We start from the raw sequence: 16,650 nt of genomic DNA, 5'->3' as shown, positions 1-16,650 counted from the left end.
GTCTCAAAAACTCCCGAAGTAATACAAATCGTTGCCGACATCCGACCGTAGTGCAGCCTATATTACTAAACCTTGTAATAACCGCATCCATTGAAGAAGACTTTAGTTCTTGGTACGTCACTGAGCGCGTCGAGGCATATTTGACTGAATAGAAATTGGCTATCGACAAACTAAAGATAACACAAAGCAATAGAGGTCGCAAGGTATTGTGGTCTCGTAAATACATCCAATTTTGTGGAGGTAGGGGCAAACAAAGGCAGTGCCATCCAATTAGAGACGATGTTGAAGGACAAACTCGCCGGGCGCGTGATATGTGGGCACCTTCATCTCGAGGGCCTCGCCAGAGTAACCCAAGTCTTCGGCGACGAGCATGGCAGCCTTCTCTCCGATGAGAAGAGCGGTTGAATATCTGAAAGAAATCATTAGCCTTGTGAATTTCTGATGAAAGTCGGAGACCCAAAGACGTACGTGTTGCAACCGACGTTGTCGGGGCAGATGGAAAGATCGGCAACCTTGAGGCCCTTGACGCCGTGGACGTTTAGACGCTCGTCCAAGACACCGTGCTTGACGATGCTGTTGCCCTCCTTGGGAGCCATGGAGCAGGTCTAAATCATGTAGTCAGCAAGTATTCGTACACCACAGAAAGGCCTGAGGGACTTACTCCGAGACTGTGCCAGGTGGTCTCAACGTGGCGCTTAACCCACTCCTCAACAGCCTTGATATCCTCATCAGAGTACTTGAGCTCCTCGCGAGCATCAACGCGGTGAGCTGAGAGAGTCTTGATCTTGTCGGCCTTGCTCTCGGCCTCGTTAAGCGGCTGCGTCCAGCTACCGTGCTGGATACCCGCGCTCAGGTTACCGGGCAGGGCATACTTGTTGGTTGTCTCGAGGTCCATATCTCTTGCGCGCGCCTCCGAGTCATACGAGAAGAAGGGGTGCATGTTGGCAACCTCTCCGGCGTAAGCGTCCATGCGGCGGGCTGTCTCGCGGGACTTGATGTAACCCCAGACCATAGGGACCATGTCTCGCTCGTCGTTCATGAAGCCGGCATCGAAGTCGGGCGCGTCGTAGGGGTTGGGTGACTTGATGTGGGTGGATCCACGGGAGAAGGGGTACTCGAGGAAGTGGAACATGGTGAAGAAGTTTCCGGGGGGCATCACCATGTGGTCACCGAACCAGCCAGCAATGACTGAGTAGTGCATGACTGGCTTGTCGGGCTTGTTCTCAAAGTACGACTTCCAGCCGTCCTTGAAGTGTGGAGTAGGCCATTTCTCAAACTCGGCGAGTTCCTCGGGAGTAGGGCGAATCTTAACACCTGCTTCAATGCCGTTGGTGGCGAGGGGACCAGTGCCCTTGATATTCCACTCATCAAAGACGCCTGAATCCATGTTAGTCTGGCAATCATTGTACATTGGGTATTTGAAACCGTACGCTTCTGAGTCTCTGGGTCTCCGCGGACAAAGTCATCAAAACTCTCGGTACCGGGCTTCGCGCGGTAGGTCGAGAACGTGAGGTAGTGGTCCTGGAAGTTGAGACCAACGCCGGGAAGGTCGACAATGGGCTCTACACCAGCGCGACGAAGCTTCTCCGGGTCACCAACCCCAGAGCGCTGGAGAATGAGAGGCGAAGAAAGAGTGCCACCGGAAATTACAATCTGCTTGCGAGCCCTGAACGTGCGTCCCTTAACCTCGCTGGGGACAAGTGGCTTGCTCGGGCTATGATTCACAATCAGATTTGAAGTAGGTAGTAGCAGTTGGCAGAATCACTTACATGGTGTGAACACCAACAGCCCGGCCGTTCTCAATGATGACCTTGTCAACCTTGGTGTTGCAAGCAAGGTACAGGTTGGAGTGCTTAGCCCGGGTTGCGTGGATGTAAGCGTGAGCGCTGTCACTGCGACGTCCAGTCTGAATGCCATTGTTAGTACTTGATACATGAATCCCTCGACATTGTTACTGGTAAAGAATAAGCTCACATCTCGGTTGATCCACTTTAGCCAGTGCTCAGCTCCATGACCAGTTGACAGATCCTGGAGATCGTCAACGACAGGGATACCCTGGGACGAAGCAGCACGAAGGAAATCGTCCTTGATGGGGTACGTGCTGTGTAACGACGGTTAGTTTCGGATTCTTCCATTACGGTTCGACTGTGCGGGGAGCTGAACTCACTAGTTGCCGAAGGAAACCTTAATAGGCCCGTCGAATCCGTGAGTGTCCCTAACGCATGGCATGTCAGTCAAAGATTCTAATGCCGTTCAATTACTCGCTATGGCAACTTACCTGTTGTGGGAAGCTCGCTGATATGTCTCGTGCTTCTTCATCAGAGGCAGGAGCTCCTTGGTAGACCAGCCCTTTGCCTGGAAATCATCGTAGTCGGAGGCGGATGCACGGGTGTACATCTGTAACAAAAGTCAGTGGGCCATCTTTCTTCAGCAACAATATCATACTGACCATGAAGTTGATCGAAGAGCCTCCGCCGAGAATATTGGCGCAGGGAACAATGGCCGAGCGTCCAGAGAGGTGCTTGGACGGCCTGGACTCGTAGAACGTAGCCGTCTTTGAGTCGAGCTTCATGTTCCGTGGGTAGATACCCGGGCGGAACACCCATGGGTTGTTGAGGTTGCTCTCGCCATTCTCAATTAGAAGCACCTTGAGATTGTGGTCCAAGTTGGCAAGTCTGTGTTGGATGTTAGTGTTGTTCGGAGAACACTACTGACAAACTGTCAGATCTGAATGGATGAGACAAACCGTCCAGCAACGACACAACCACAGCTGCCACCACCACAGACAATAATGTCAAACTCGTCCGGGATAGCTCCACTCATGTTTCCGGTGGGATATCAAAAGAAGTTTTGAGGGTACTTGGCTTAGTAGAAGAGGTCAAGCAGCAGTAGTCAAAGCGGCGTGAACACCGTGCCAGGTCAACTGCAACACTGCTAATGCGTTCGAAAGGTTGAAGGATGTTCTAGATGAATTCCAACCCGTCGGGGCGGTCATTAAATAGATATGAAGAGATGGGAGGAAGCAATGCATAAGTCATCTGTGCTTCTTCCTGCTCGCTGCTACCCCTCGTCGTGCTGACAGGATGGTTCTCGACCCCGACTTTACTCCAGACCCTCCAGGATCTCAAACCAAAGATCCGGCAGGGAAGGCGAGGATGAGGGGAAGCCATGGACTATCCCTCCAGGATATCCGTGGCCCTCGCGATGTGATTTGGTCCAAAGCATGCAGAGTCCGTGTCATCCGGTGTCGTTTGTTGGCTCGCGACCTATCACCGACGCGCGTCTGTGAAAGTGTATCAACCAAAGCCAATGCATGGCAGCATGGCTATGCTCTCCGATCAACATGCCCTCCCAGCTTTCCCCGCACTCACCGACACCAAAGGCGCAGGACCATCAGCTTCATGCGGTGCCATCGATACGCCGTTGCCAATTGTTGGGTAGATCAATGGTGGAGGAGAACTCACTGCCGATGTTCCCTCCAGAATGAAAGTGAGCACCCAGACATCCGCATGCCCGATGATAGTCTCTTTCTCGCTCAACGCAGCTGCCACGGGAGCAGGCAATTGGCGGGACATGCGGAGTAGTGCACGCCCGACTTGCCAAGAGAGCCTGAGGAAGCCCAATGCCTGGTCTCCCATACAAGTTGAGCCGCACTCCAAACCTTGGACCCCGAATCAGTGCAGCATATCCCATTTTGGGAGCTTCTAGTTTTGTCTCACTCTTTGAGAGAGCTCCAAGCAAACATGGTAAGGATAGCTTGGGGCCGGAGCTCACTCCTAGTCCCCCGCATAGTAGCATCGGACACACAACAGGGCCCGATATTCCCGGGTCCAAGTGGTCCTGGCTTTGGAGCGGTCATTATCCGGTCCAAGGGTCGACTGCCGCGCCCCCCGCGTTTCTGCACCCCGCAATTCAAAGTCTGGGGGTGAGATGGGGGGGAAGTCTAGCCCGTTGGTCATATTCCTCCAAAACCACTCGATGCAGGCCAAGTCCCTACACCCAGGCTTTGCAGATGAGGAGAAAGGCAGCTTCAGGAATAGCAAGAACGAGTCAGGAGATCTTGACGTCAAGCTCACTCACCGAAATATCGCCGAACTATCGTCGCAGACCTGAAGTCTAAGCTTGCTGTGCCTTCTCTTGGCTAGATCGAGACTCACGATTGGAGGCTTTTGCAGCTCTACCCAGCCGATTTCTCCACCCCTCTCCAACGTTCCCGGGGACATTGATTGCATGTCAGACAGTTTGAAGCAATCAAAATAGCTGCGGGCGGCCATAAAGTGTTGCAGGACAGCGAATCGCCTCTGCAGCGTGTCGCCGTTTCCTCTTAAGGGCCACCAACCATGCGTTGCTGCAGGACGGTGGATGGTGTATGCCAGGCGCATGCAGGAGAGCAGAGTTGGTGTTGTCGTTCCCCCTTGAGGTTATCCGTTGTGGAGTCTTGGAGAATGCCGCTCGGAAGATGTTCCCGGCGTTGCTTGAGACTACAGTCTACATGCACTCCCTACTGCGTGTTTCGAGGATCCGGCCCACGTTGCATCGGTTCCCCGGGCATCCGTCGAGCTCTCCTGTGTGCATCGCCGCCCCCAATTGGGTCTTCCTACCAAGCATCAGCTTCCCCCGCTGGACTGACTATTACTTCTCCAAGTTTTGCGTGTAGCTCCAAGAGGTGTTCACGGCGTCTGAACCTTCCAATCCCAAGGGCAGGTCCGTCCACAAGCTTGGCCGATGTTCATATCCCCATGGTGTACGGGCACTGGAACGTTCCAACATCGGAGCAATTTCAATACCCCTTCATGTCACGGGCCCGTTTAAGGTTTCGATCCCACATGAGTGTCAAGGAGACGAGAACGGCGACGCTAAAGTAGAGCATGGTACGGAGCTGCTCGTTGTAACCCTCGCTGAACACGGATCGAACGGCAGTCCGTGTGGGGGCTGGTAGACTGTCTATGAATTGAACCGAATCGGAAATGGATTGCATCTCTGAGGGGGTGAGGTAGTTTGGGAGACTGGATGCGAGGTGGTTGTTGAGAATGGTCGCCCTGCATAGGAAGACGAATCAGCAACTTGCAACAACGTGAGACGACATGTTTGATGGAGAAGAGGCACTCACCCCACGGCCAAGCCAATGGTGCCCCCCAATGTCCGAAACTGTGTTACGGCTCCCATTGAAACGGCTATGTTTATTCGTCAGGTAAATGCATGACAGCTGCAAGGTGATGCTTACCAAGGTCCCGCCGGTCAACCAGGAAAGGGACATAGATGAGGACCGTCACCAGTGTCATACCAAAGCCAAAGCCCATGATCGCTTCGAACCCCAGCAAGTCTCTCAATCTATCAGGAGTTACGGAGCTAGCGAGGCCCACGCCCAGAATCTGCATGCACGCCCCAAATAGCAACAGATAGAAAGGCGGCACGTCCATCTTGGTGGTCAACGGGCCAGACACTGCGGCGGCAAGTGGAGAGCTGAGGAGGAGAGGGAGCGTATGGACGCCCGCAGCAAAGGGAGTCAATCCGTGGACGGCTTGGAAGCGCTGCGGGAGGTTGATCAAGGCGGTCATGAACGGCAGGCCGGTGAAGAAGGCGGTCCTGACACAACTGGTGAGCTACGCCTCGGCGCTGCAGCAAAGTTGGAGAAGACTCACAAAAACAGGCCAACAACGTGTCGATCCTTCAACAGCCGCAGAGGGAATACGGGCTCTTGTGGATACTTTGGCTTGCCAACCACGTACTCACATGCAATGAAGGCCAAAAAGAGACTGCCTCCGCAAACAATCGTAGAAATGACGATGGGGCTGTTCCACGGATATCTTGAGCCGGCCTCCTCGAAGCCAAAGACGAGAAGGATTGATGCTGCGAGCAGCACGGCGGCTCCTACAAAGTCTAGCCTGGCGATTGCGGCTCCGCTGAACTTGTCCCGCATGCTTGGCTGATTTACCCCGCGGCCCTGGTGCGGAAAATTGGACGGCAAAAGGAACGCGAGGAGAGCGGTTGCAAAAGCGCCCGTCGGCGCACTACCATGGACGATAAGTGCGAATCCTGCGATATGTCCAATCGAGGGGAAGAGGAAGGGAAAACACACTTGAGTAAAAAGACCCATCGCCAACTCGAGTGGTCGTTGATTACGCCTCCTAGGACTGGGCCTAGCACGGAGCTGAAGACGAGAACAAGCGAGGTGCCAGCGACGATATTGCCCCATTTGTCGGACGGAACCAGTTCAGGGTTAATCACATTGACCATGGCATATATGCCAGACGCTCCGACTCCCTGAAAGGCACGGAAGATGATACTGCCCTCCCAAGTCAGTTTCGATATCAGACGACGAACGGCTCGGGCTGTCTTACAGCTGTACCATGGACGATATTACACCGCACACGATGGAAAATATCGTGAAGATGGCCAAAGATAGGAGAACGACGAATTTTCTGCCTAGCACGTCACTGAACTTGGCGAATATGATGAGAAATCCTGGCCAGTGTCAGACGGCGGCAACACAATGAACAAGAAGAAGACCTTGAGGTGCAGGCTTACCAGTGTAAGTAAGCAGATACGAGGTGACGATCCAATCCCGCTGCTCAAACCCGTGTAAAGCGTTGGTAATGGAGACAAGTGACGTGGTAACGATGGTGGTCTCAAGCGTGGACAAGAAGAGCGACATGCACAATCTAGAGGTTCAGGTATTAGCCAAGGCGGCCGACGAAACGGAACCAGCGTTGCATACCCGGATATGATGGCGTAGAGCCTCCATCCTGTGATATATACGGGAGGTATCAACTCCGGTTCTGTGTGAGGAGCAGCATCAGAGGGTTCGTCACTCAATTGAAGTGGCTGGATTGCAGGCGGGATTATATGATCTTCGGCCTTTGCGACAGCATCTGCATCGGCCTTTGGATGTTCGACAACGGCGCTTTTTGAGGCCGAAGCTTCGGCCACTGCGACGTCGGAGGGGAGAGAATTTTCCTTTGATGATGCCGTTGACATTGTGTGATGTGTTTTTCTATGTACTGCATAGATGGAGTGGAACGACACTTGTCGTAGACACTGAGTTGATATATCTGTAGATCTTTGCCATGGTCGTCGCCCATGGCCTTTGCTACGACGACAGCGGAATGATTAGGGACAACATGGCATGATGGCCTGATAGATGTCGGGCTAGTCGGTGCTTTGCGCCAGAGGCGTAGAGGACAGCCTGGCGTGCGTGGCTAGGGGCTGAATCCTTCCTGGCTAGTTAGCTGCTGATTCCCCGATACGAGTCGGCGACAATGTCTTGACCGGCAAGCATTGCCGTTTGATCTCGACTTGCTGTGTTGTGGTGATGTGCTCACTTGAGGCTCAATGGCATCACGGGCAAAAAGTTCACCGAACACGTCTGAGTTCGGTGAAGCATCGAGTGTGGCGACCCGTTATTAGGTCCCGTTTTCGCTGTTTCCACCCCAAGTCTGGAAGGAATGGAGCCTCCCGGGATGGTGGGTGGGTTCATGCCATCTCGGAGCCAGGTGTGAGTTATGTAAGCAAATTGAACGAGATCACGTGGGAAGTCTAGTGATCTTCAGATTGCGCGGTTTCAGGAGTCGGGTGCAGTAGGTAGAGCTTGCACGTGACATGAAAAGTAGTCGTGAGTTTCACATCCCACCGGCGGCATTGTTCCCCTTAAACCCCGTACCTGCGAGCGACGAGACTCGACATATCATGCGCCAGCTTGATATGGCATAATTGTGCATCAACATGGGTCGATCGGCGCGGAAGAGGAGTAATAAGGCTGACGAAACGTCCACAATGCCAAAGAGCAGTCAATCACAGGCAACTCTTCTTGAGTGCGAGCTTCGAAAGACGATCTTCTCAACACTCGGATAATGCAAAGAAAGCTTTCCTCGAGTACCTACCTAAGTTCAGCTGCCCAGTTGCCCCTGAGGAAATAGGTATCCGTTCTGATACTGTGTCACTTGCAAGTCCGCTTTGATTTGACAATGGGCCGCAAACACAGTGCAACTTCTTCCCGTGGATGGGGTCCCCTGGCTCACGTGCGCCGCGCTGCAACGGATCGACGCAGGGCTCCCGCCTCTAGTGCACCTATTGCAACGGGCTCTCCAAACTTGTCAATTGTTAGTCGGAGTCTTGGGCTCTGGTGGGATGGGGCTCCGGGCTGCAGATGGCAAGTGCTTTTACGCAGACATATTACATACGCAGTAGTATACGGATACACAAGGGGCATTTGAGGGACTATCGAGCCACTGAATCCTGGATCCGCTGATGAACAGTTGAAGTGCATGGGAATCAGGTAGCTCCGTGTGATACCTTATTAGTTCAGTCCGTATGGCAGTTAGGTATCCTTCATGAACGATATGTCTATGTGCACAACACGCATATAAGGATGGAATGCCGTACGGTTTGTTCATTCGCCATGTCCTGGTAGGTGCTGTGCATCACCCAGCAATGTGCAACGTTTATATGTGTGATACCGGCCAAAGCAGCCTTGGTACTCCGTAGATAACATTGGAACAGTCATAGCTACCTTATGTCGAATATCTTGCAATACAGGTGCCCGATGCCGAATGTACATGCAGGCGCAATATCCAACTTGGATTGACTTTCGCTTAGTTGACAGTTGATTGAGGTTGGACGTCAAACCATCAGCCCGGTTGCCCAGTTTGCCCAGGTTCAGCAAGAGGCAGCCGGGGGTTTGAGAGACGTGGTTGGCTGGTGGAAAAGAGAGGCAATTTGGTGGCCAAATTGGGGGGTAACGAGCTAAGGTACGGGAAACCGATTGTTAACTTGTTGCTGTGTGCAGCTTTGAGTCAGCATCTTGAATCTTTGGTAATCACAGTCCTCGAGTGAGAGGACACTGTACCTGTCTCGTACCCCTTCTCCCGTGTCCACCGCCCCTCTCTGCCATGTGGGCTTTTACTGTGTGAAGAGCATGTCCCCTGACTCCCTGTGCCTTTGTCAAAATGTCTCGCCTCTTGCCGGGTACTTGTATCGCTCTCCCCGTACCGTGTGAGTGTCAGAACAGGCTTTCCCAGGCGTGGACTCGAGAGATTTCATCATTGTCCCCCCTCTCGTTGACCCCTAGGTTCTTGCCTTCCAAGTTCCCCAGGGCCCCAAATGCACCGCCTCCTGAGTCCTGAGTCTTGTTGCACCTCCTATTCCCATCCCTCCTGTGCCTCCTGAATCCTGTCCCAACTTGGCTACTGCTTGTGAATCTGGACGAGACTCCGTATTTCGAGTGCACTACCTAAGGTACTCCGTGCTTACTTTTCGTAAAGTTAGAGCAAACTGTCTTTCTTTGAAAAGAAGCCCCTGAATCCCATCCAAAAAAAACCCCAAAGTGAATTAAGACACAATTATGGCAGGAGCTACCTAATTTGTATTCCGTTCCTACCTTTCTCGGCTCCTACCCGTAAGGAAGGTACCTCCTGTCGCCTGTGCCTCCCTCTCCTTTTCTGCCCTGGGCTCCATCCCGTCCTCCCTTCCTCAGCAACGTCTACTCTATATACCTAGGTACCTTACCTTACTCCGTACCCAACTTCGTACCCGGTACTGCTCAGCTCCCAAGCTCAGCCCGTAACATCTCTCCAGCTGAGAATAGCATCTGAACCAAGGTAAGGAATTCAGAATCCCTTCTCTTTTTTTTTTCTTCTACTTCCTCATCTTCTCTCCTCCACGCCTCGCATCTCGCAGTATTCTCTTCCCTCTTCGGCCCCTGTCCTGCGGGTTTTTCTTCTTCTTCCTGCAGACATACACTCCTCACCCCGCCATCCACCCACAGTGCCACTGGATTTCTCTTGGAACTTGGAATCTTGCACCACTGTGCCACCCCGTCACCCCGTTTTTGTCAGCAATATCCCCAGCACAAGGTACCAAGCAGCGCAGCAGCAACAGCGACCAGAACCCAGCTAACCAACCAAACCTCCCAGCCCAGCGGCGCCAGATTGTCTCACCACACACGTACCGTCCGTCCACCCCCAAAAAAGAAGCCAAAGGCCTACGCAGTAAGAGAGGGGGCGGAATTTGCGGGGTTCCTCCAGCACAACGATCCAACGAGCGTCTTTGTACGCCAACCTTGAACCTCCACCAACAAATCACGACCCCAGAGCGACCACTCCTCTCTCTCTCTCTCTCACTCACACATACATACCCTCTCTCTTTGAATCCTCTCCTACCCGTACCCGTGCTCGTACCGTACCGTACCTTACTCTTTGGTACCGTACCTACCTGTGCATTATCTACCGCACCCCCAAAAACACCAAACAACAATCTTTATTCCTCGCCCCGCCTCGACTCGCTTCGCCTCACCCCAAAGGCTCACCTAAACCTCACCTCACCACCTCGCATTCTCTCGACGGCACTCTCCTCACCTTCGATCGCACGCACCATCAATCACCCCGACTTTGACTTCTCAACACCCATTTCCATCGTCACTAGTCCGATTCGCCATCTGCGCATTCGGCAATAAATCCCCCCCCCCTTCGTACCTTCTTCCTGCCAAAATGTCGTGGAAGTTGACGAAGAAGCTCAAGGAGACCCATTTGGGTCCCTTGGCCAACACCTTCTCTCGATCCCCCTCTACGTCTACCATTACCGACAGCAGCGAAAAGGCCCAGGCCAACATTGCAGGCTCGGCCACTCCCACGAACGAAAACACTATCGGTACGTCTTCCCGTCCACGAACCTCCAATATCCCCATACCGACCGACCCATTACTCTTGTCGTCTTGATACTAACCCACTACTACAGCTGCCTCTGAGGCCATGGCGCAAGTACCAGTCGTCAACCCTCCCAAGCCCGGTATTCTCGTCGTCACCCTCCACGAGGGCCACGGATTCTCCCTCCCCGAACAACACAGAGCAGCATTCGCCTCCTCACACCAAGGTTCGCTGTCCACAGGCGGTGCCCTCAGCGTCGCCGGCTCCGTGCGTCCCTCTTCTTCACAACGAGGAGCTGTCGGCTCCTTCATCAATGGCGCGGCTCGGCCACAGACATCTGGTGGTGGCTTTACTGGAATTCCTACCAACCATGGTCGCATTTCCGGCAAGTACATGCCCTACGCCTTGCTGGATTTCGACAAGATGCAGGTCTTCGTCAACTCGGTCGAGGGAACACCAGAGAACCCCCTCTGGGCCGGAGGAAACACTCAGTACAAGTTCGATGTGTCTCGCGTGACGGAACTCGTCATTCACTTGTACATGCGCAACCCCCTCGCTCCTCCCGGATCCGGTCGTAGCCAGGACATCTTCCTCGGTGTTGCCCGCATCAACCCCCGCTTCGAGGAGAAGCACCAGTTCGTCGAGGACCCCAAGCTGAGCAAGAAGGATCGCGAGAAGGCTGCGGCTGACTTTGCCGCTCGCGAGCGCGCCCTCGGCCACAGCGGAGTCGAATGGGTGGATGTGCAGTACGGAACCGGAAAGGTCAAGATCGGTGTCGAGTACGTCGAGAACCGCGCCGGAAAGCTCAAGATTGAGGACTTTGAGCTGCTCAAGGTGGTGGGCAAGGGTAGCTTTGGCAAGGTCATGCAGGTGCGCAAGAAGGATACGAACAGAATCTACGCCCTCAAGACGATCCGAAAAGCACACATCATCTCCAGATCCGAGGTCGCCCATACCCTTGCCGAGCGCTCGGTATTGGCGCAGATTAACAACCCCTTCATCGTTCCTCTCAAGTTTACCTTCCAGTCGCCTGAGAAGCTCTACTTCGTCTTGGCCTTTGTCAACGGAGGCGAGCTTTTCCACCACCTCCAAAAGGAGCAGAGATTCGACGTCAACCGCTCGCGCTTCTACACTGCCGAACTCCTCTGCGCTCTCGAGTGCCTCCACGGCTTCAACGTCATCTACCGCGATCTCAAGCCCGAGAACATTCTCCTCGACTACCAGGGACACATTGCCCTCTGCGACTTTGGCCTTTGCAAGCTGGACATGAAGGACGAGGACAGAACCAACACATTCTGCGGTACGCCCGAGTACCTGGCGCCTGAGCTGCTCATGGGCCAGGGCTACAACAAGACGGTGGACTGGTGGACCCTTGGTGTTCTCCTGTACGAGATGTTGACGGGACTGCCCCCCTTCTACGACGAGAACACGAACGAGATGTATCGCAAGATCCTCTCGGAGCCTCTCCACTTCCCCGGCCATGACGTCGTGCCCCCCGCGGCCAAGGATCTCTTGACCAAGCTCCTCAACCGCGACCCCAAGGAGCGTCTCGGTGCCAATGGATCGGCCGAGATCAAGGCCCATCCCTTCTTCCACGCCATTGACTGGCGCAAGCTTCTGCAGCGCAAGTACGAGCCTGCGTTCAAGCCCAATGTGGTAAGTAATGATATGATGATGGCAATGCCAAAAAAGAAAAATGTGATTTGCTCCCATGGCAGCTTCCGCTAACACGTGTTTTCTTTCAGGTGGACGCTCTCGATACAGCCAACTTCGATCCCGAGTTCACGTCAGAAGCACCCCAGGATTCGTACGTGGAGGGCCCGATGCTCTCGCAGACGATGCAGAACCAGTTCCAGGGCTTCAGCTATAACCGACCTATTGCGGGCCTGGGTGATGCCGGAGGCAGTGTCAAGGACCCTTCCTTTGTGGGCAGCATCCAGGACAACCGATAGGCGGCTTTAGCACGACGAGTCAATGGACGAGTTGAGCATGCTTGAAGAATAGAATTGGGGAGGAAGCAGGCTCGGCAAAGGGGCAGAGCAGGGCAGGGCTAGAAAGAAAGCGAAGCATGATATTGTGTGGAGTGGGCTTGGTGATTCAAGGGTTTAGCTTAAGCTAAGCTTACAGCAAAGCAACTCGACAGGGAATGGTCGGGGGCACATTGAGTGCGCACGCGCACTCGACAACAAACAGCTTTGCATCTTCGTCTTTGTACGGCGTTTTGGAATGGGCATGATGACGCCTTTTGGGGAAAAGGAAATGTAGATAGGCACAGATCATTGAGCAGACAGACAGACGAATCAGCTCTCAGCATCATCATTCACGGGCATCTCTTTCTGCACCGTCCAGCTCGGCATGGTAGTGATGCACCCTCAATCCTTGGTGGCATCTCCAACTCATAGGCCTCTAAGCTAAGGTGCTAAGGAATGTAAGTTGCAAAGTTGGAATTTGTACATGTTGACAAATCCCCGCCTGGGGATAGAGGACGGAATCGGGCCGGGACGTCAATGGTGGTGTCTGACAAAAGAGATCGGACGTCGGATCTACTGGGACGGGATGTAGCGGGAGTTAGTCAGCGCAGGGCCCACCATATCGGAGTGACCGCTTCAAGACCTGTCGTCTCAAGGTTCACGATGTTCTGCGGCATGCCAGCCTCAACTGAGCTGCTTGAGGAAGTCAATGGATTTCCAGGTTGCACATTTTGTCGCCGCAGGGGGTCGGAGGCCGAGTTTATGTGCTCCATGAACAGCCTCAAGTATCCCCCCGGACGGAATTGCCCCGAAGACAAAATATCTCATTATCCCGGGGAGCAGGCAGGTACACTAAAGCTCCAGTTCAAGGGCCGAAAAAAATGAACTTGTCCGCGGGACTTGGTTGGTGGGGGGTTTGGATGGGGGGTTATTAAGGTAGCTTCAATGCATCCGCCATGAGTAATCGGCTGTCGGATATAGCAGATAAGAAAGAGGAGCGTCAATTGGTACGGTTGGCTGAGATTGTGGATGGAAGATGGCGATAGGTGTTAGTGGATGGCTGGGAGACCGTCGAGACGAGGGAAGTGCGAGGTACGGAGCATGGCATCGTGTGTTTAGGTAAGCTTCGTTCTGCTTCGGGGCTGTCACAGCGACGCCGGCGGGGGGCACGGCGGGGCAGGGGGTATGACGGTGGACGATGACGGAGAAACTTGGGCGAGGACCTCACCAATTCACTCAACAATAGCGACGGGACCCGGTTCCCAGCCCACTTCTCTCGAGGTAAGTTACCACAGCTCGTGAGAGATATCCGACGGCCTTGACAATATCCGTAAGTGAAGGGTGAACTTGTGAGAGGTATCGTCGTCTCGTGTTCCAATTTCTTCTAAAGCGCAGCCCTCCCACATTGCTTATCCTCTTGCTCTTGTCCCTTTTCCCTCTTTGCTCTCCCTCTGCCTTGCATTTTCCCATCTTCTCTAACCTACCAACATTGATACCCCCATCTGTCTACCTCATCCCCTGCACTTGCCTTACTGAGCTTCCGTGTACCTTAGGTAGCTCTCTTCCACTTGCAGAATCTCTGTTAGGTATTTGAGGTACATTAGTACGCTTAGGTAATTCACCTGGCGTCATTTCTCCTCCCCCCAAGGTTAGTGCTTTTGCTTCCGCTTCCCAGGCCCTCCACTGTCACTCGGTGCGAATACAGCGTGCCATGCCCCGCGTTCCAGCAGTGTTTTTGTACGCAATTACCCCTCCACGCCAGACATGCCACCTCGAGTTGAGCCCTCCCATTGGCTGCTCCCAAGCTCTGAACGCCGCACCCATCCAACCATCCCACTTTCACTTCCACGGTTGCTTAGGTCCCAGTAGCACCGCCGCAACTCTCCCCGTCCTGCTCTTCCCACTGTCATAGTCAGTCCACGACAACACACACACACACACACACCTTTTACCTAACCTGACTTCTTACATACCTCCTTTTCTTGTTTTTAGCCTGATCTCTATATACCTTCACTTGGTCAATTCGATACCCAAGAGGTACACTTCCCATCACCACTCCTGCACACATGCCCATAGAATCCCATTGCTAACGTTCTCTTCCTCCAAAGATCACCATCGTCCAATCTCTAGCTTCTATCGACTACACTCCATACCGCCCAAAATGCCTCAAGCATCCAGCCTTCCCGCGTGGGCCGAGCTCCAGGCTCACCGCGACAACGTCGGCAAGAACTTTGTCCTGAAGGAAGCCTTCGCAGCCGACACGGATCGTTTCGCCAAGTTCAGCCGTACCTTCAAGAACTCGGCTTCGGGCACCGACATCCTCTTTGACTTTTCAAAGAACTTCCTCAACGATGAGACCCTCCACCTCCTCGTCAAGCTCGCCGAGCAGGCCAACCTCGAGAAGAAGCGCGATGCCATGTTCGCCGGCGAGAAAATCAACTTCACCGAGAAGCGCGCCGTCTACCACTCCGCCCTCCGCAACGTCGGCGACTGGGACATGAAGGTGGACGGTGTCGACGTCATGGGCAACAAGGGCGGTGTCCGCGAGGTTCTCGAGCACATGAAGGAGTTCTCCGAGCAGGTCCGCAGCGGCGAGTGGAAGGGCTACACCGGCAAGAAGCTCACCACCATTGTCAACGTCGGTATCGGAGGTTCCGATCTGTGAGTCTTTTCTGCTCCCCCTCCTATCTGTGAACACAGAGGAGTCTCCGGTGTTCGAACTAACATCCCTCGCAGCGGCCCCGTCATGGTCACCGAGGCCCTCAAGCACTACGGTGCCAAGGACCAAACCCTCCACTTCGTCTCCAACATTGACGGTACTCACATGGCCGAGGCCCTCGCCAACTCGGATCCCGAGACCACCCTCTTCCTCATCGCCTCCAAGACCTTCACCACCGCGGAGACCACCACCAACGCCAACACGGCCAAGTCGTGGTTCCTCGAGAAGACGGACGGCAAGGGCGAGATCGCCAAGCACTTTGTTGCTCTGTCCACCAACGAGGAGGAGGTCACCAAGTTCGGCATCGACGCCAAGAACATGTTCGGCTTCGAGAGCTGGGTTGGCGGTCGCTACTCCGTCTGGAGTGCCATTGGCCTCAGTGTCGCCATCTACGTCGGCTACGACAACTTCCATAAGTTCCTTGCCGGTGCCCACGAGATGGACAAGCACTTCCGCGAGACTCCCCTCGCGGAAAACATCCCCGTTCTGGGAGGTCTCCTGAGCGTTTGGTACTCTGACTTCTTCCAGGCCCAGACCCACCTGGTTGCTCCGTGAGTGTTTCCTACGCCGAGCATCAATATATTGTATGATTCTAACCAGCCGCAAACAGCTTCGACCAGTACCTGCACCGCTTCCCTGCCTACCTCCAGCAGCTTTCCATGGAGTCCAACGGCAAGACCATCACCTCTGACGGAACTCCCGCCAAGTACACCACCGGTGAGGACATGCCTTGATACGACTGTGCTCCTAAAGACTAACAACCATGACTAGGTCCCATCCTCTTCGGCGAGCCCTGCACCAACGCCCAGCACTCCTTCTTCCAGCTCGTCCACCAGGGTACCAAGCTGATCCCCGCCGACTTCATCTTGGCCGCCAAGAGCCACAACCCCATTGGCGACGGTGTCCACCAGAAGATGCTCGCCTCCAACTACTTTGCCCAGGCTGAGGCCCTTATGGTCGGCAAGACCGCTGACCAGGTCCGCGCCGAGGGTGCCCCCGAGGAGCTTGTCCCCCACAAGATCTTCCTCGGCAACCGCCCCACCACCAGCATCTTGGTCGGTGGCCACATTGGCCCCGCCGAGCTTGGTGCTCTGATTGTCTACTACGAGCACCTTACCTTCACTGAGGCCGCCATCTGGGACATCAACGCCTTTGACCAGTGGGGTGTCGAGCTGGGCAAGGTCCTGGCCAAGAAGATTCTCAAGGAGCTTGACGAGGCTGGCAACGGTGAGGGCCACGACGCCTCCACTGGCGGTCTGATTGGCGCTTTCAAGAAGTACTCCAACTTGTAATGAATAATGTTCCTTTGTCCTTTGGTAGT

The 16,650-nt window shown here is 54.1% G+C and overlaps 5 protein-coding genes across 5 annotated transcripts; 3 read left to right on the top strand and 2 right to left on the bottom strand.

Moving 5' to 3' along the window:
* Positions 1 to 270: 270 nt before the first annotated feature.
* CLUP02_18297 (GMC oxidoreductase) lies at positions 271 to 2,823 on the bottom strand (the record flags this gene model as incomplete). Its single annotated transcript, XM_049297199.1, has 10 exons — positions 271 to 409; positions 469 to 605; positions 662 to 1,377; positions 1,431 to 1,714; positions 1,770 to 1,906; positions 1,975 to 2,101; positions 2,168 to 2,215; positions 2,279 to 2,397; positions 2,450 to 2,675; positions 2,747 to 2,823. The coding sequence occupies 10 exons, from the start codon at positions 2,821 to 2,823 to the stop codon at positions 271 to 273; spliced, it is 2,010 nt and encodes a 669-aa protein (XP_049138423.1).
* Positions 2,824 to 4,780: 1,957 nt separating this feature from the next.
* Positions 4,781 to 6,978, bottom strand: CLUP02_18296 (major facilitator superfamily transporter; the record flags this gene model as incomplete). Its single annotated transcript, XM_049297198.1, has 8 exons — positions 4,781 to 5,039; positions 5,111 to 5,174; positions 5,225 to 5,586; positions 5,643 to 6,011; positions 6,080 to 6,286; positions 6,342 to 6,465; positions 6,529 to 6,662; positions 6,719 to 6,978. 8 exons carry the CDS (start codon positions 6,976 to 6,978, stop codon positions 4,781 to 4,783), a joined length of 1,779 nt encoding a protein of 592 aa, XP_049138422.1.
* Positions 6,979 to 8,945: 1,967 nt separating this feature from the next.
* On the top strand, positions 8,946 to 10,450 carry CLUP02_18295 (uncharacterized protein; the record flags this gene model as incomplete). Its single annotated transcript, XM_049297197.1, has 4 exons — positions 8,946 to 8,991; positions 9,117 to 9,191; positions 9,551 to 9,596; positions 9,676 to 10,450. The coding sequence occupies 4 exons, from the start codon at positions 8,946 to 8,948 to the stop codon at positions 10,448 to 10,450; spliced, it is 942 nt and encodes a 313-aa protein (XP_049138421.1).
* Positions 10,451 to 10,484: 34 nt separating this feature from the next.
* On the top strand, positions 10,485 to 12,592 carry CLUP02_18294 (uncharacterized protein; the record flags this gene model as incomplete). Its single annotated transcript, XM_049297196.1, has 3 exons — positions 10,485 to 10,644; positions 10,732 to 11,237; positions 12,386 to 12,592. The coding sequence occupies 3 exons, from the start codon at positions 10,485 to 10,487 to the stop codon at positions 12,590 to 12,592; spliced, it is 873 nt and encodes a 290-aa protein (XP_049138420.1).
* Positions 12,593 to 14,771: 2,179 nt separating this feature from the next.
* On the top strand, positions 14,772 to 16,621 carry CLUP02_18293 (phosphoglucose isomerase; the record flags this gene model as incomplete). Its single annotated transcript, XM_049297195.1, has 4 exons — positions 14,772 to 15,271; positions 15,347 to 15,880; positions 15,940 to 16,046; positions 16,101 to 16,621. The coding sequence occupies 4 exons, from the start codon at positions 14,772 to 14,774 to the stop codon at positions 16,619 to 16,621; spliced, it is 1,662 nt and encodes a 553-aa protein (XP_049138419.1).
* Between the last annotated feature and the right edge of the window lie 29 nt (positions 16,622 to 16,650).

The sequence above is a fragment of the Colletotrichum lupini genome, chromosome 10, assembly GCF_023278565.1.
Source record: "Colletotrichum lupini chromosome 10, complete sequence".
Taxonomy (NCBI): domain Eukaryota; kingdom Fungi; phylum Ascomycota; class Sordariomycetes; order Glomerellales; family Glomerellaceae; genus Colletotrichum; species Colletotrichum lupini.
Note: the sequence above shows the minus strand (reverse complement) of the source record. Positions and strands in the feature narration are given on the sequence as shown.